Genomic DNA, 18403 nt, shown 5'->3' on the forward strand with positions numbered 1-18403 from the left:
CAGCGGGACACAAGGAAAAGCAATTACAGCCTCTTCTCCGCAACCAGCAGCACCGATGTCACCTGGGAGCTTCAGGCTCCCACCCAGACTTGCTGAATCCGATGTGCAGTTTAACAGATTCCCCGAGGGTTGATTCCTGTGCACTCAGCTGGAGAAGTGCTGCGGCGACGAACGGCCTGCCAGCCTAGGAACGTACGGCCTCCCGTCTGAATCTCATTGGCACTGAAGTGAAACAGAGGTGAAGGGGCATATGGGTCAGCCACCTTCGCTCTTGAGAGACTGCTTTCTCGTCTATAAAGGAAGGATGATAACCTCTGTGCCACAGAGCCACGGGGGATCAAATGTATCCAAACCACTACCAGCTACTGCGTGTAACTTGTTTAAAGGCCAAGAGAACCTCAAGGGAGCCCTGGTGGGAGTAGGACTGGCAAACAAGATAGGGGGTCACTGTGGCCAGGCCTGGGGTCTGGAGCTGCCTAACGATGGCCCTTTCACTGTCTACCCGGCCTGCAGCAAAGTCACCTCCAGGACTGAGCTGCGTTTCCCAAGCCGTTTCTAGGGACATCTGCTACAGGGATTTGTCCTGATGTAGCATCTATCAGGCTTCCCTCCTTGCACGTTCTGAGGACCAAATGGAGCCCTTCACCCTCAGTAGACGCAGGGAAGGACAGGGCAGAAGGAAATCACTTTAATAGCGTAACAACATTTTCAGACCAGGAGTCACAGATGAAGAAAACATTTTGTCTTCCATTTGCACAATTCTGCTGAGGTGTGTGGCTGCACTGGACAATCTTACAGACACATTTTTCACATTGAGAGCTTAATAAATAGATACATACAATGTCAGACTCCACAGACAATGAGTTATGAGTGTGATCATTTTCTTATTCTGCCTCCTCTGGGTTGGGAGGGTGCTTCCCTTTGGGCTGACGGAGGCGGGGTCATCTAGGAGGGGTACTCATACTCCTCGGCACTGCGCCGGCCAAAATCCATCCAGCCCATGTAGTCCCGGTCACTTATCCTGTGACTGGGGTCCAGGTTCTGCAGGTTCTTAACGACGGACATTCGTCCAGAAGGAGCTGCAAGGGGCGGGGAGGAAGCAGACAGGGGCGTTACATTTAAGAGCATCTCTAGTCCAATTTGTGAAGGAGAGCAATGGAAAACGCCAGACACAATATAACAGACACCCACTTTCAAGGTCTCCGAGAGCTATCAAAGTAGTGGAATTGATGGACCAAAATCTGAAGGAGGAGAAGGACCTGTGTCTGTGTAACTGCAGGGAGGACACTGTTTACAAGTTAGGGGTGTGCTTTGCGTTCTGCAAAGAATTTAGATGGACTCACTTTCTCTAGCCTTGCAGGCTAGGGACTTGCCTAGATCTTCCTGAGTCTCCCTGCCTTTTCTTCCATTTTGCGGGTGGGTGTTTTCCTCCTATAGATGGCCTCCGCTGAAACCAAGCAAAGATTTCCCAGTACTTATGTTCCTAAATTCACCCCTGAATGTCCATCAGCACACCTGACTCGTGGAGACCTCTTGTTACTAAGGAGCACAATTAACAACAGACGTTGGAATGGTTAAAATAAAATCGTTGGTGGGAGTGTACTAGTTCAACCATTGTGGAAGACAGTATTGCAATTCCTCAAGGACCTAGAACCAGAAATCCCATTTGACCCAGCAATCCCATTACTGGGTACATACCCAGAGGAGTATAAATCATCCTGCTATAAAGACACCTGTGCAAGCATATTTATTGCAGCACTGCTCACAATAGCAAAGACTTGGAACCAACCCAAATGCCCATCGATGATAGACTAGATGAAGAAAATGTGGCACATATACACCATGGAATACTATGCGGCCACAAAAAAGGATGAGTTCATGTCCTTTGCAGGGACATGGATGAAGCTGGAAACATTCTCAGCAAACACAGGAATAGAAAACCAAACACTGCATGTTCTCACTCATAAGCGGGAGCTGAACCATGAGAACACACAGACACAGGGAGGGGAACATCACACACTAGGGCCTGTTGGGGAGTGGGGGACTAGGGGAGGAATAGCATTAGGAGAAATACCTAATGTAGATGATGGGTTGATGGGTGCAGCAAACCACTATGGCACATGTGTACCTAAGTAACAAACCTACACGTTCTGCACCTGTATCCCAGACCTTAAAGTGTAATAATAAATAAAAAATAGGCTGGGTGCACTGGCTCAAGCCTGTACTCACAGCACTTTGGGAGGCCGAGGCAGGTGAATCACGAGGTCAGGAGTTCAAGACCAGTCTCGCCAAGACAATGAAACCCTGTCTCTTCTAAAAATTCAAAAATTAGCCAGGCCCAGTGGAACCCACCTGTAATCCCAGCTACTCAAGAGGCTGAGGCAGAGAATTGCTTGAACTCGGAAGGCAGAGGTGGCAGTGAGCTGAGATTGCACCACTGCACTCCAGCCTGGGTGACAGAGCAAGACTCTGTGTCAAAATAAATAAATAAAATAAAATAAAGTGCCTTCGCTCTATAAATACTCTTTAAAAATATGAATTTGAAAGTTTTATTCAGAAAGTCTTTTGTCATTTATCAATAAGTACTTTGAAAAGATGATTGTTTTATTTTTAATGATAAATCAATATCATTTTTAAATGATATTCAGAAAAAGACTGTCAGATGAAAACCTTGGCAGCGCAGTAATAAAGAAGGGCAGGAGGGAGGTGATTTAAATCAGCAATTTTGACCAAAATACAGTAACTGAACCTGAATTGGGCCCTTTAGAAGTTAAGTCTTCAGGAGCAGTGTGACCCTTTTGTAAGCTCACACTGAGTGAGCAGGGACATGTAGAGGCAGTTTATTTGGAGGCATGAGACGGTCCTAGCTCAGAGTTCACAGACAGTAGCCTCCTGGGGTGGCATCAGCAGAGCACCTTCTGTGCAAGCTCAGGCTTAGGAGAGGCCCTGCAGAACCTCAGTGCACAAAGCCCAGGCCAATTCAAGGGCAGAGGAGTGGAGGCCCATTCAAGGGCTCCCATTGTGTCCCCACCTCCTGTGACACTGGCCTGTGTCCCTTCTGCATGAGGCTGCCCTTGCCAGCTCTTGCCCACAGGCTGAGTGGAGTGAGACTGTGGCTTATTTATTCATAAATAAAAATGCAAAGGCAGTTAACCTGGGTAATAAAACTAAGCAAATTGAATTTAAAACAGAAACAATGCAGGGAGATGTCCCCATCCTGCCTCTCCCCAACCCCAACGCTTTCCAGTTTTGGAACCAAGTGTCAAGTCAGCACATTCCAGGCCTTTCTGCAGATGCCCTCAGCCTACGTAGAAGAAAACCAGCCCTGCTATTTAATTGTTCACCATTCAGGTGAAATATTAGTCCCTGAATTCAGCAAAACCTACAGACCCAGTTACCTGTCCACAGTCACATGGAAATATGACCTGTCCTCCCGCCTGCTGTGTGAGCCTGGGCACGACCCAGATTTCGATCTAGTGGAAGCAAAGTGACAGCAGCAATGCCAGCAAGCAGCCTCAGTTAACGGTGGGGGCACCGAGTTAGGCCATGGAAGTTGTATTTATCTTGTACCCCGACTTCCCCGTTCCACATACAGTTCTGTGTATTTACCAGGGTCCTCACTCACTTTCCCAGTGCTGACATAGAGTAGGGGTTTGCATCTGATGTATGGAAGGGATCAAAGCCTGATCCTCTGGGCCACAAGACATGAGCGGGCCTCCCTCTGAATCACACAAAGAATTGCAAGAAGCTTAGGGGAATGCTAGCCTCAGGACGGGACTGTCTGCAGGCCACTGGGCTAGCGAGACGCTGAATCACCTCATTCCCGGAGAAACGCTTTGGTGCTGAGAAAACAGTGACTTGCTCAGCTCTTGCTACAACTGAAGGGCTTAGCTCTTTTACACTTTAAAAGGTGGGATAGGCAGCACAGAGGGCTTCCAGGCCCTCCTGGGGGGAGCAGGACTGGGTAGAGTCTCAGCCCTGCTGTTGCATAGATGTGCAACCACGTGTAGGTTACCCAGGCTTCTATAGGCCCAGCTTCCACGCTGGCAAAATGGCTACAGTATACTCACTGTGCAGGACTGCTGTACTGTGAGAGGCAGTGTCAATGCAGCACTGAAGCTCTGCTGGGCACAGGGCAGGTGTAACTCAATGCCTCTAGGTGGCTTTACCCACTGCCCTCCAATAGAATTGCTTCTTCTTGGGCTATTGAAAGCACTGCAGACATTTCCTAATGATAAACTCTTAAGCACTGCTCAAAGAATGTAATCTGGTTTAGAACTTTTAAGCCTAATACATTCATAGTGGAGCAAAAATCTGATATGATTTCAAAATATGTAAAATACTCAAAGAAACTGTGCAGTATCTATATGTGTAAGGATTTATTCCCAGCTCGTGTTTGTCACGTCAAAGAGTCTGGTCGTTTTCAGCTAGCATCGATCCTGGGTGTTGGCATCTAAACTTCCAAGTGATTGCTGTTCCCTCCCGGCTTTGCTCGGTACGATCCACTGAGAAGAGGGACTAGAAAGAACTTTCCGGCTAAGATTTATCTCTAAGAGCCATCGTCTAGTGTTGGTTCTAGAAAATAATTTGGTAATAAGTTTTTTTTGACTAGAACAATTTTGGAACCAAGAGTCAATTTGACACATTTCAGGCCTTTTTGCAGATATCCTCAGCCTATGTAGAAGAAAAACAGGTCTTTCCTAAATTGGGCGAGGGAAGTTCCAGACCCACAGATCGATGAAAAGCCCAGGACATTTCAGACTGTTCTGGCGGAAATTCAGCCCGTGTCTGGGGACAGGTACTAAATTATTTTCAGGCAGAGGAGAGCAGAAGCCCAGAAGCTTCCAGACCTTCTCCACCTGATTACTATTCCCATCTTTTTCAACTTCATTAGCAGGAAAGCAAAACAGAAGGTGGTAGCCAGGGCCATTTCCCAAAGATAGGAAGAAACACAACCAATCATTGATTTGTTCTTTCCTCCCGAAGCCCTTTGGTCAAAGAGTTCCAGTCTTCCCTTCATGTGAATCCACAGAACTCTGCAGAGCCAAGCTCTTCATCTTATCCCTCTCTGGCCAAATCCAGGCCCTGGCACACAAGATGGGTAAGAGAGCTTCATGGAAAAGGCGACACACCTCCCACACCCCTTCCAGCAATGTTTGCTGAATTCTTTTTTTTTTTTTTTTTTTAAGATGGAGTTTCGCTCTAGTTGCCCAGGCTGGAGTGTAGTGGCGCAATTTCAGCTCACTGCAACCTCCACCTCCTGGGTTCAAGCGATTCTCCTGCCTCAGCCTCCCACATAGCTGGGAGTACAAGCATGTGCCACCATGCCCAGCTAATTTTGTATTTTTAGTAGAGATGGAGTTTCACCATTTTGGTCAGGCTGGTCTTGAACTCCTGACCTCAGGTGATTCACCCGCCTCAGCCTCCCAAAGTGCTGGGATGACGGCTGTGAGCCACTGTGCCTGGCCTGCTGAATTCTTCTAATTCCGGCTGTGTTTGTAGTGTTCAGCACACTGTCCCACAGCCAGTGTCCATTGTTACTGTCACTGGAGATAAAGTTGGAGGAAAGAGCTGCCCCAATCCAAAGCATGATCCCCATGGGTCCCAAGAGGGGCTCCCTCGGAATCACACGAAGAATTGCGGGAAGCTTAGGAGAAAGCTCTCCTCAGGTCAGGGCTGCCTGCGTGCCACTCAGCTAGTGAAGTGCTGAATTCCTGGAGAAAGGCTTTGGGGCTGAGAAAACCGACTTGTTCCGCTCTTGCCACAACTGAGACCACTGTAACACCAAAGGAAAAACAAACGCCGCCCTTGCTGGGTCATCATTTCTAAGTCATTGCAAGGAGAACAGAAAACTGCTGCTGGTTCTTTCCTTCTGTGACATGCTTTGGTGGAAATGGACACATTGGCATTGCTGTTTAAAACGGTTGTAGCCAGACCTCAGGCATTCTCAGCACTGACCCCTTCCTGCTAGAGGATTTCCAAGGGTTGGTATACTGGGTGGCTCCCAGGTCCTTTGCGTTTTCAGTAGAGGGCTTTTGGTGTATCTGGGAACGCTTTCCTCAGGTTCAATTATTATCTTTTACTGGTTTGGTAAAATGGTGTTGAACTTAATAAGCAACACTGTGCTAAAAATTAGTTCAAAGAAAGCTTTTTAGGAAGGCTCCCCTTACTTATAAATGAAGTCCTCCGTACCCCTTCTCAGATTGCTACAAAGGACGGCCAGAAACCACGTTGCTTGGTTCCTACCGAGAGAGGTTACCTCCATCGGGCCGGCCCTGGAGAAGAGGGTCTGCATGGAGCCTGGGAACCAGGGCAGAGGTGAGGGATGGGGAGGCGCATTCTTACCCTTCCGGGCCTGCTGGATGTATCTTGCCAGCAGCGCGCCCAGGTGCGCTCGGGACTCGCCGTCCGTTCTCTGCACGGCCCTTAGCTGCCTTCGGGGCGCCTCCTCTGCCCTCTGCAGCCCGGAGCCGGCCGGTTCTCCGGGAGGCACCGGCTGCGTCAGGGCGCCGGCAGCCAGGACCGCCATCAGCACGCACAGGCCCACTCCGCGGTTCATGGCTGCAGGGAGCAAAGGAGGAGGGGGCGTTAACGGAGGGGCTGGGCGTCCGAGAGCTCCTGCGGCTGCCGGGCACCCAGAAGCCGGCTCAGGACAAACACAGGCAGGCGCTCCGGACCCGCCAGGCCGCTGCAAGCACGCGGGCGCCAAACGCGGACCCCAGCCGTAGCGCGCGCCCGGGCGCACCTGGCTGGTCTTTGGGAACTCCGCATCCAGAGACCCTGTTTTCTGCCGGGTTCAGCAGAAGGAATGTTTTCTGATTTTCTAAAGTTTGAGGAAGTGTTTGTAGAGTGCCTCTAGCTGAAAGACGAAAAATAAAACCCCAAGAGATTAAAAATAGTGTGAAACAAATATCCTAAAGGGAAGACTCCGTGGGAGAAATGAGGACACCGGCTAAAGGAAGCGTCTTTCCAGATGGCGAACAAGCTTTCAGCGTGGAAATACAGCAAGTGGTGAGAAAGAGCAGCACAGTTTAAAATGTAGGAGCAGGAAATAAAACCCGTATTTATAAAGTGTCCTCAAAGTGTACGTGGAAAATGGCAGTAAACCACTAAGCAAAACATCGGCAGGTTTTAAAATCACAAGGGTGTGCCCAGCATTCAGGCTTCCAAAGCCCCGCTGCATTTTCGATTGCTGGCGGAGAAAACACCCGCAAGTTTACATCCTGAAAGCCCCGAAATTTTCTGCAGTATTTAGAAAATGAATTTAAGTCTTAAAACCCTCTGATGTTTTACTGGAAAAGATTGCAAAGTCCCCTGCACCGCTGTGTTAACAGACGGCAAGTATCAATCTGCGTGCGAATCCCAGCAAATGGACAGTTCGTCCCTTGCTTGCAAAAGGTCGATGCGGGAGCGTGAAAGGCTCTGAAGCAGCTCTACCCACCCAGACCTCACTTTTAGATCTAGAGCCCTGATTTCTGACTTTAAGAAATGTCTCTGGAGCTCTCGGAGGGAAGACGCAGGAAACAGAAAAGCCAAATGGAAATGGGCACACAGCTGAAGCAGCATCCTTCACAGACACAGGACGCTGGGCGCCCCCGCCGACGAACCGAGAGACCTACCTTCTGGATCAGGGCGCAGCTGGCCTGGCGTTTCCCCCCGGAGCAGCCCGGCCGCCGAGCCAAGTTCAGGGCAAACGGGCGGACGCTGCCTCTTAAATAGCCCCGCCAGGCGAGGGCGGCCAGTCCCGCGTCTCCCAGCGCTGACGCAGACGGGCGGCCACACGTGCGCAGAGGCGGCGGCTGGAGGTGGCTCGGGGGGAGGGGAGACGGTCCAGTGGGGTGCGGTTAACCCCTCCCGGGCGGGGCGCCCTGTGTCCGCGCCCCTCTCGGTCCGAGGAGCTTCGCCCCAACCCTTCCCTGTCCCCGCCCCCCTGCGCGTTCCAGGGCGGGGCTCTCGGAGGTGGGAATCTGGAGTCTGGCATCTCCTCCGGGATGGAGAAGCAGCCGCGAGTTTGGTTGGCTTTGGGGACCGGAGGGGCCAGAAAGGAGACCTGGGGGCGGGAGGGGGCGGACCTGGGGCCGGGCTGAGAGTTCGGATGCCGCGATTCCGAGAGGGAGAGGGCGGCCCCCACCCCGGAGCGTCCGAGGCGGGGACTTCACACCTGTGTGCGCTCCTTCGCGGGAGAGAGGAGGCCTGGGGTCGTCACCTTCTTCTTAGCCCGGTGAAAAGCCCTCGCAGTTCTCCAGGCTCCCCAGGGCCACTGATCCGGGTCAGTGACAGGGCTCCGGCCCAGCTGGCTGTGGCGTCTGGGGCTTCTCTTTCTTTACCCAGCTGTAAAACGGGGGTGACAGCATCTGGCTCTGCTCAGAGGAATCCGGTTGGGGAAGAAATGTGTTTCCTTCCCGGGCGAGGGTCCTGGGAGCTGGCCCTCCGCACGCCCGCGAGGTCGGGGAGACCACGGCATCCCCGTCCCGGCTTCCTGAGGCCCCACAAGCTCACACCCTGGCCAGGACCCCCAGAACTGAGCTGAGCAACCTGCAGATGAGGCCCTCGCCGCTCGTCGCTCGCCCGCCTGGTGGAGGGAAGGGAGGCCCCGAGGCTGCCGTGCGCCCTTCCCTTTCTCCCGGCTCCGGAGCGCCTCTGTTGTCGACACCCTGAGGTCCTTTGAGTTCTAGTCGGCTTGCCGGTGCTGGAGTTTGCCGCGTCCCTGCAAAGGCACTGCCAACCCCATTGCACAGATTGCAAACCGAGGCGCCAGGACAAGCAGCGCCTTGGCAAGGAAGGCTCCACCACGCGCCCCTCGCCCGCCCTCTCCATGTGCCCAGGCCGCCCAGCCTGGGACCTGGAGATCGCCAGGCATCGCTGAACATTGGAACCTCCGCTCTGTCCTTGTCTTTCCCCCATCGTCTTAGATGCAAGGAGAAAGATTTAGAGGCGCTTCTTTTAAAATAGGAATCCCTATTCTGCCTTGGAATTCCCTCTGGAATGGGGAACTGTGGGACTGTGGCAACGCTAGTGTGGGGGTCCAGTGGGCAAGGGGAGGGGGAGATGTGGCCCGGAGACGCCTCCGGTTGCTGCTCCACTTTCTAACCCTGAGATGCAGCTGCCTTTCTGCAACCTATGGGCAACATGTTTGAAAGAGCTGATTAAATGCTCCCTGTGGTTTCCCCACGAACATGCTAAGGTTTGTGTAGATCAGCTGGAAAACTAGTCTTATTTATGATTGTGGCAAGACTTATCTGGAAACATAATCTTATTACCGAAATACTCCCAGAGCTTCTAATTCAGTAGGTCTGAGGAAGGGCCCAAAAATCCGGTTTTTTTTTTTTCTTTCTTTCTTTCTTTTTTTTGAGACAGAGTCTCACTCTGTTGCCCAGGCTGGAGTACAGTGGCGTAATCTTGGCTCATTGCAATCTCTGCCTCCTGGATTCAAGCAATTCTCCTGCCTTAGCCTCCCCAGCAGCTGGAATTACAGGCCTACACTGCCATGCCCAGCTAATTTTTACATTTTTAGTACAGATGGGGTTTCACCATGTTGGTGAGGTTGGTCTCGAACTTCTGACTTCAGGTGATCCATATGCCTTGGCCTCCCAAAGTGCTGGGATTACAAGTGTGAGCCTCTGTACCCCGCCAAAAACCCACATTTCTGACAAGTTCCCTGGCCACATTGAAGACGCTGGTCCACCAAGCACACTTTGAGACCATTTCTACAGAGCTTCCCTGCCTCATGCCATTTACTCGACTCCTGGCCCTTGGTTCATTTAATTCGTGTTTATTCAACACTTACTTTGTGCCAGGCCCCCAGCTATTCAGTATGAACAAGAGCTGACAATATAACAGGGGAGCTGAAGAAAAAAGTGGACAAACACCTCCCCATGATTCTGATATTTAGGGACTACGGAGTGGAGATGGTAGGAGGTAATCCTGGGGAAATGTGTTTGTGAGGGGGCTGCTAGATGGCCGTATGGAAGCTGCCCCAAGAGCAGGGGAACTGGAAGGGGAGGGCTGGTTAGGAGGACCTCAGGGCTGGGCAAGCAGGACCAAGCAAGGTAGACTGATGTTTAGGATGATGGGCCATGATGAAACCTATTCATTATTAGGAAGCATGATAAATATTATGCAAGTAGTAAGTGTTCATCAGAGAACATTCAGAAGACAAAAGCAGAGAAAAGAAGAAAGATTCCAGCCTCCCAGGGAATACGCTCTTGCTGCTCAGGAAACTGGTAGAGGGAACGGGACTTGGTGACTGAGGCTGACCTTGAGTTTCCAGGCTGAGACACAAGGGTGGGTGGTGGAGTATTACCCAAGACAGGGATTCAGGAGGAAAAGCAGGATTGGAGTGTGGCCATGGAACGGGTAATGAGCCCAGGACGGGATTGGTTGCTCGTCTGCGCACTGACAGTCCAGGAGGAGGTTGGGAGCTTTTGTGTTGAGCAGCAGGACACGGGAGGGGTGGGCCCAGAGTCTGGCATGTGGGTGGTGGCTGCCAGCCTGGGAGTTAGAGGGAGAGTCAAGGAAGGCAGCTGGCAATGGGTGGCAGGCTGCCTCTAGACAGACCCCTGAGGAGTGACAGTGTGAAGGAGTGGGTGGAGGAAAAGGAGCTGGTACAAAACCAGACACGTGGGCCAAGAGGCCCCCTTGGAAACGCCAGTGCAGAGCCCAGGTGACAAGAACCATCAGAAGCTGAAGAGCTTGCACAGTGGGCCTTTCTCATTCACAGTGGAGTTGTAGCTGCTTGCCTCTCAGGTTTGGAAATGCCGAGCAGGAATGTGTGATAGAAGAGCTGCTAGGAAAATGAAAAGGCATAAGGGATCTGAACTCCTTGGCTGTAGAAATGCCTTTCCCTTCGTACAGGGGCAGCGGGTACTAATTATTCTATCGTCCTTAAGCAAGTTGGGCCCGGAGCCGACACTATTCCTGTAATCCAGGTGCATATCTGCATTAGAGATAATCCACTTGTTCACTGAATAAAATGGGCTCGATGCGTCCTGAGGCAGACCACTTCCGTGCTCTTCAGCACAGCTCCACGCTCTGCTTCTGGCTCCAGCTGCAGCCAGGCCGGACAGTTTTCAGCAGGCAGCACTCCCACTTCAGGCTTCCAAAGCATCCTTCTCTGCTTGGCTCCTTCAAAGTTCAGCTCCTGCAGAGGTTCAGCCTGGAAGTGTGGGTGTAACTCCGCAGAAGACAATCTTCAGTCAGTGGGGAATGGGAACCCCAGTCTCTCTGCATGAACCATTCTGGAAGCTTCTAAGAACTTCTCAAATTTCCTTTGCCTGTAGTGGCGAACTTGATAACAGCTCTCTCTCTCTCTCTCTCTCTCTCTCTCTCTCTCTCGACAGGGTCTCACTCTGTCATCCAGACTGGTGTGCAGTGGCACAAACGCAACCTCCTGGCTTAAACAACCTTCACACCTGGGCCTCCCTAGCAGCTGGGAACACAGGTGCACGCCATCATGCTCTGCTAATATTTTGGGGTCTTTTTGTAGAGATAGGGCCTCACATGGTGCCCAGGCTGATCTCAAATTCCTAGGCTCAAGTGATCCTCCCTCCTCCATCTCCCGAAGTGTTGGGATTACCCGTGCGAGCCACCGAGCCCCAGCTGATGACATCTCTTTAGTTGGTCTTTCTTCCTTCTTCATCTTATTTCTCATATCTTCCTCCTCTTCCAAATAAATGACATGTCCTCAAGTCCGTACACTTCCAGTCAAATCCTACCAAAGATGCCAGCCGTCTTTCAGGAACTGCGGGGATCCAAAGGTGGGCAAGAGCCAAGTCCCTGTGGTTATGCTGCTTCCATTCCAGTGGAGGAGACAGACAATGTAAAAACACAGGGCAGGTATGGACAGTGACGGATGGGCACACATGTTTTCAAGAAAAGCAGAGTTGGGGGAGGCTCTGGGGAGGACCGGGCAGGGACCCCAAATGAACCGACACAAAGCACTGCTGGAGGACACCCCATTAGGCTCTCTGCTGTGTAGATCTTGCTGTTATGTACGTTATGGAGAAATGATTTTGCTTTTCAGTCCAAATAGAGAAAAAGGAAGTTGTATGGGAGCTCAGGCTGTTTGGAGGTTGTTTTGTATTTCATCCAGTGTGAGATGGTAATTAACTTTTCTTCCAAGTCGATCCTCTTGTCTCAGAAGAGAAATGGAAAAGGCAGTGCCCTTTCGTTCTCCCACCACCACGCACCGTCTGCCTTCATGGAGTGAGATGCACCAGCTGGTTCCTGCCGTTATCCCAAGAACGGAGAGTGGAGCGCACCATATCCAGAAGCCGCATTTGAAAGAGAGGAAACCTGTGACTGACTGTTCACTGCTCTGGAGTCTAGACATCCCCTTCTGATTGCGGTGAAATTGATTTAAGTGAGATCTTGTTCAGAGTTGTGGAGGTATCCCCTAATATCAATCCCTGAAACACACATATTTTCAAGACATGACTTTTTAGTCATGAGACCGATCTCAAAGACATATGTCCATTTTGTATTTGTAGAAAACTTAGTGGAATTTCCAGGGACATGCGAGAGCCTCCTGATTTATTATTTATGGAATTTAAGCTTGTTACAAGCAACCCCCATTTACCAGAGGGCAGGAGGCTATTTGCTGTGATGAGAAATGTGATGCTTTGTTTTGGGGGTCTTTTTTTTCTCCGGAACATGTATTAAACATGCTGATATTTGTCCTGGAATATTTTAAATGTTCACATTGCCAGTATCATCTGCCAGTATCTGGAATTATTTGCCTGTAAAGAGGGAGGTAGCTATTGTCATTGCGAAGTGTTTCCTTTTCCTAATGATGAATTTCTTCAGAATATCTTGTCGCAGTTTGTGTTTCTACAAAAGCAGAGCCTGAGACAGCACCTGGGTGCAGGTAATGTATTTGGGAGTGATTCCAAGGAAGCAGGACTGGAGAAGCAGGAGGGAAGACTGAAGTAATGAGTAGAGTGGGTGGCTGCTGTGGACCGAGTCCCCTGAGGACTCTGAGATACCTCTTGGACCATGCCTCATAGCCAGCCTACCTGAGGCCAGAGGGAGAGCTGGGAGCACCAACTCCCATTTCCCATTAGTTGAGGGCTGTTCTAGCAGGTGTTATCTTCCCCTCACTTCCAAAGAGGCCTGCCTGCTCCTGGAGAGCCAGAGAAAGCCCTCGGGTAGAGGAGAGAGAAGCAGATGGCTGAGGTGGGAATGGCTGCAGGAGAGGAAGCATGGAGGGGACATCAATAGTGACTGTGTTACTGTCACCTTAGGGTGCTGTAACAAATACTGTGGACTGGTGCCTTAAACAATGGACATTTATTTTTCACAGTTCTGAAGACTGGGACATTTGACATTAGGGTGCCAGAATGGTAGGGTTCTGGTAAGGGCTCTTTTCCTGGCTTACAGATGGACTGCTTGCTGTATCCTTGCGTGGCAGATAGAGGGAGGTTGGGGGGGGAGAGGTGGGGAGGGGGGGAGAGAAAGGGGGTAAAGGGAGACAGAGAGAGAGAGGAAGGGTGCTAGCTCTCGGTGTCTCTTCTTACAAAGGCATTAATCCCATCGCGAGGGTCCCCCCTCATCTGACCACATCTGCCCCTAATTGCCATCACCTTCCAAAGTGTCCACCTCCTAATGCCATCACATTGGGGCTTAGAGCTTGTTCAAGAAAACCAAATCTCAGGAAGTCACAGGACCCCTAAGCTCATTATGTCAAGGGGAGAGGGAAGCCCAGAGACGGAGCCGTACAACACCCACTTTCTTTTTCCTGAAACAAACAGCTACAGAGAAGCAGATGGTCGAGGTGGGAATAGCTGTGGGGAGGGAACATAAAGGAGACACTAACAGTGACTGTGTCACTGTCAACTGAGGGTGAGGTGACAAAACACCACAGACTGCGTGGCTTAAAAGACAGACACAACCCTGTTTTCACAGCTTTGTACATAAGCCAAGTTCCCACAACCATGAAAGACCTTCCACCTCTCTGGATGGCCACCCTCACAAATTGCTCACAAGGAAACTCCTTGCAGGCCTTAAATCTTTCAAAATACATATCCCCCCTCCAAGAGACATATCCCCTCTCCGAGATACATATCCCCCCTCCAAGAGACATATCCCCGCTCCAAGATACATATCCCCCCTCCAAGATACATATCCCCCCTCCAAGAGACATATCCCCCCTCCAAGAGACATATCCCTGCTCTGAGATACATATCCTCCCTTCAAGATACATATCCCCCCTTTGAGATACATATTCCCCCTCCAAGATACATATTCCCCCTCCAAGATACATATCCCCCCTCCAAGATACATATCCCTCCTCCAAGATACATATCCCCCCCCTTCGAGATACATACCCCCCGCTTCGAGATATATATCCCTCCTTCGAGATACATATCCCTCCTTCGAGATACATATCCTCCCTTCAAGATACATAGCCCCCCTTCAAGATACATAGCCACCCATAAAACAAGCACATATCAATTGTGACTTTAGGTCTGTAAGCCAAGTTTAACTCCTAAAACTGAGTTCTTTTCAATCTCATTCTGACAATGTCATTTACAAGCTTATCTTACTGGGTATAAAACAATATAATGCAGTCTGGCTGTGTTCCCATCCAAATATCATCTTGAATTCCCACATGTTGTGGGAGGTATCCAGTGAGGGGTAACTGAATTATGGAGGCAGGTCTTTCCCATTTTCCTGTGCTGTTCTTGTGATAACCTCATGAGATCTGATGGTTTTGTAAGATGGAGTTTCCCTGTACAAGCTCTCTCTTTGCCTGCTGCCATCCATGTAAGATGTGACTTGCTCCTCCTTGCCTTCTTCCATGGTTGTGAGGCCTCCCCAGCCACATGTAAGTCCATTAAGCCCCTTTTCCTGGATAAATTACCCAGTCTCCAGTATGTCTTTATCAGTAGCATGAAAATGGACTAATACACAAAGACAAGATGAGATTAATCGCTCTTCCACCTGCCCAGAGATGGCTGCGTTATCAACTTTCCCCTGTACTCCCTCTTTTCAGATGTTTGCCTTGTCTCATACAGAGTGTAGGTTCGCTGGGTACGAATCAGAGCCTCACAAGCAGGTGGCCTTTTGCCTCAGTGCCTACACCTTTCCCTTTGTTTCTCCTGCTTGCTCTTCCCCCTTCAGTACTGAGTTTCCTGGAAAGGACAGGTTGCAGATGCTTCTGTGACTTGTGCTTTTCCCATGTGCATCCTCGAATGCTGGCTCAATAGACCTGTTCTGGGATTTGGACACTTGCCTTAGTCACTCGCCTTTTGGTTAGCAGTGCCAACATACGAATTTGGGGGGACACCAACTTTCAGCCCACAATAGAGTAAAACAGCCCTGCAGATCGGAAGACAGTTTATTAGTTCACTGGCATTTCTATAAGGTTCGTGGAATAAAGGAATCCTAAATCTGGGGTGGACCTTGAGGACCCTCTTACTCAAGAGTCACAAATTCCACCACCACCCAAGGGAGAGAAGAGGGCTGTGGGTGAGAAGAACAAGAGAAAAAGCACAGAGATCATGGGCCAGTGAACTGTGGGTGGTGGTTAACCTCTTGAGGCACTCTGGAGGCCAGAGCAGAACGTGGGCCTCAGAGCCATCTCACCCGAGGGCATGAAGGTGCCTGTCTGTCTATACTCAACTCCGGTCACTCACTGCCTGAGGGCAGCTCCTGGGGCATTCATTCCCTAGCACTTGTGGCCCACCTAGGTCCAGGCCCTAGTGGGGCAGCCACGGAGCCACTGTGCCACCCTGGGGGACATGAGTGGGGCAGCCATGGAGCCACTGTGCTTTCCCAACACTGCACGTACTCAGTGTTAGAGCTCACCATGTTGTACCTTCATTTCCTACAACAGGGCTTGGGACACGGTTGCTCAATGAATATTTCCCGAATGAACTCTTCATCTGTATGAACCTCTCATCTGCCATCTGACATGCTGGAAAGCAGAAACCATGATTTATTCACCCAATGCAAAGATTGTGCTGGACCCTGTGAAGTGACCGATAAAGTTCACCAAATGTGACTGTTAGTTCATCAGTTTCGTTGACTGGACTTGCAAGATGGAGAGCTGTGAACGAAAAGGCATTTGCTGACCCTTGGCTGAATCGTGGACTCCCAGTTAGCCACAGGAACTGTTCTTAGCACCATTTCATTTAGCCAGGGTTATAAAAGCCACAAGAAATGGAAGGTCACCTCGCGAATGGATGTCAGGACTGCGAGGTCAGCTCCTAGCTGATTGAGCTCTCTGCAGAAAGAGCCTTCCATTCGCTTTTCAAACTAATATTGAAAAGCCAATGGAGGAATGATAGTTGCCGGGGAAACCAGCCACCAGTGTCCTCCAGCCTGCTGCCTGGCTTACTTTCTTTTGAGGAAGGTTTAGAAGAGGCCTCCATGGCTCTACTTGGGATGTGTAAGCAAACGGTGAGACTTGAATTATTTGAAGGGCAGTGTGGGAGTCTCTGTGGTCCTGCTGCTCCAACTTCTCTCTGAAGCTGAGGTCCCCTTGCAGCAGAGGGCAAGTTCGTGTCCCCTGGAAGCTGAGGTCCCCTTGCAGCAGAGGGCAAGTCTGTGTCCCCTGGAAGCTGAGGTCCCCCTGCAGCAGAGGGCAAGTCTGTGTCCCCTGGAAGCTGAGGTCCCCTTGCAGCAGAGGGCAAGTCCGTGTCCCCTGGAAGCTGAGGTCCCCTTGCAGCAGAGGGCAAGTCTGTGTCCCCTGGAAGCTGAGGTCCCCTTGCAGCAGAGGGCAAATCCGTGTCCCCTGGAAGCTGCGGTCCCCTTGCAGCAGAGGGCAAGTCTGTGTCCCCTGGAAGCTGAGGTCCCCTTGCAGCAGAGGGCAAGTCTGTGTCCCCTGGAAGCTGAGGTCCCCTTGCAGCAGAGGGCAAGTCTGTGTCCCCTGGAATGGTCCCAGCTCCCAACAGAAACATCTCCAGCCTGCCTGGTGCCTGCACAGCGGCCACTGGCCCTGCTTTGAGCTAAGGCTTTGGGGCAGAGCTGTTCAAGGACAACCTTATCAGAAAAGGCTCATAGTTGTAAAATTTAAAATAAAATGGCTTGAATAAATATTAAGTGCACATAATTCAAAACTTAAGAAGTACAAAGGGGTACAGAGTGAAAATCAATTCTGCCCCTCACTCTCGTTCCTCCAACATGTAGAGGCAGGGAGTGCTTTAGTGTTTAGTAAATTCTTCCAGATAAAGTCCATGCACATACAAACAAATCAGTAAGTATCAAAGAAACACACACACACACAAACACACACACACATACAGTCTCCAAATTGAAGAATATAATACAAAATGTTCTCTACTTTGCTTTTTTCACTTAAAATATGTATTTGAGGTAGGCTGCTTTATACTGTTAGCATAATTCTACCTCAATATCTGTAAAATATTCTACTCTATAGATGTACCTGATTTCATCTAGCCCTATTCATAGAACTTTAAGTAGGTTCCAATATTTTCCAATTATAACCACTGCTGCTTGACTATACATCGCTCTGCACATGCACAAGTTCACCTGTGGGATGAGTTCCTGGACATGGAACTGCTGAGTTAAAGTGTCTGTTCATTGAACATGCCGCTGAATATTGCCACGTTGCTCTCTGGGGCAGTTGTTCCTAGCTGTCAAAGACAGCATCTTTATCTCTTTTTTCTCAGCCCTTTTATTACAGAATGTATTTCGTATTTCTATTAGTCTGTTTTCACACTGCTGATAAAGACATGCCCGAGGCCGGGAAATTTACAAAAAGAAAGAGGTTTAATTGGACGGACAGAGACAGTGGCTGGGGAAGCCCCACCTCGTGGCAGAAGGCAAGGAGGACAAGTCACGTCTTACACGGATGGCAGCAGACTAGAGAGAGCGTGTGCAGGGAAACGCCCGTTTTTTAAAACCGTCTGATCTCGTGAGACTCATTCACTATCACCAGAACCGTGAAGGAAAGACCCGCCCCCATAATTCAATCCCCTCCCAGTGGGTTCCTCCCATGACCCGTGAGAATTGTGGGAGTTACAATTCAAGATGAGATTGGAGTGGGGACACAGAGCCAGACCGTATCAATATTCATAGTATATTTCTTTTTAAAAATATCATGGTATAGCATCAAAGATAAACAAAGCTGGACGGTAGTCAAAGAGATAACAACAGATTTCAATCAGTAATATATTATCGCAATAGGAAAAAGAGTCAAGTGTGAACTGAACTCAGTCTTCAGTTTGTGTAGAGGCGGCTGGATGTATTAAATGGAGAAGAGGGAATAGGAAAAAGGGTAAGTAAGCAGGGTCTCAGGAGAGTCAGGGAAGTGAAAAATTATAAAAAGTGGGACACGGTGTCGGGGGAAGGTGCAGTGGTCCATTTGGAACCCATTTGGATTTGTAACCTGGTGCTTTTCAAAGCCAGGCTCTTACCCTCCCACAGAGGCTGGGAGACA

General features: G+C 50.1%; 1 protein-coding gene across 1 annotated transcript; it reads right to left on the minus strand.

The window, feature by feature from the left end:
* Positions 1-666: 666 nt before the first annotated feature.
* On the minus strand, positions 667-7686 carry CCK (cholecystokinin). Its single transcript, XM_002759760.6, has 3 exons — positions 7620-7686; positions 6346-6561; positions 667-1079 (listed from the first exon to the last, which is right to left on the minus strand). The coding sequence occupies exons 2-3, from the start codon at positions 6557-6559 to the stop codon at positions 946-948; spliced, it is 348 nt and encodes a 115-aa protein (XP_002759806.1). The 5' UTR covers positions 6560-6561; positions 7620-7686; the 3' UTR covers positions 667-945.
* Between the last annotated feature and the right edge of the window lie 10717 nt (positions 7687-18403).

Source organism: Callithrix jacchus, chromosome 17 (genome assembly GCF_049354715.1).
Source record: "Callithrix jacchus isolate 240 chromosome 17, calJac240_pri, whole genome shotgun sequence".
NCBI lineage: Eukaryota > Metazoa > Chordata > Mammalia > Primates > Cebidae > Callithrix > Callithrix jacchus.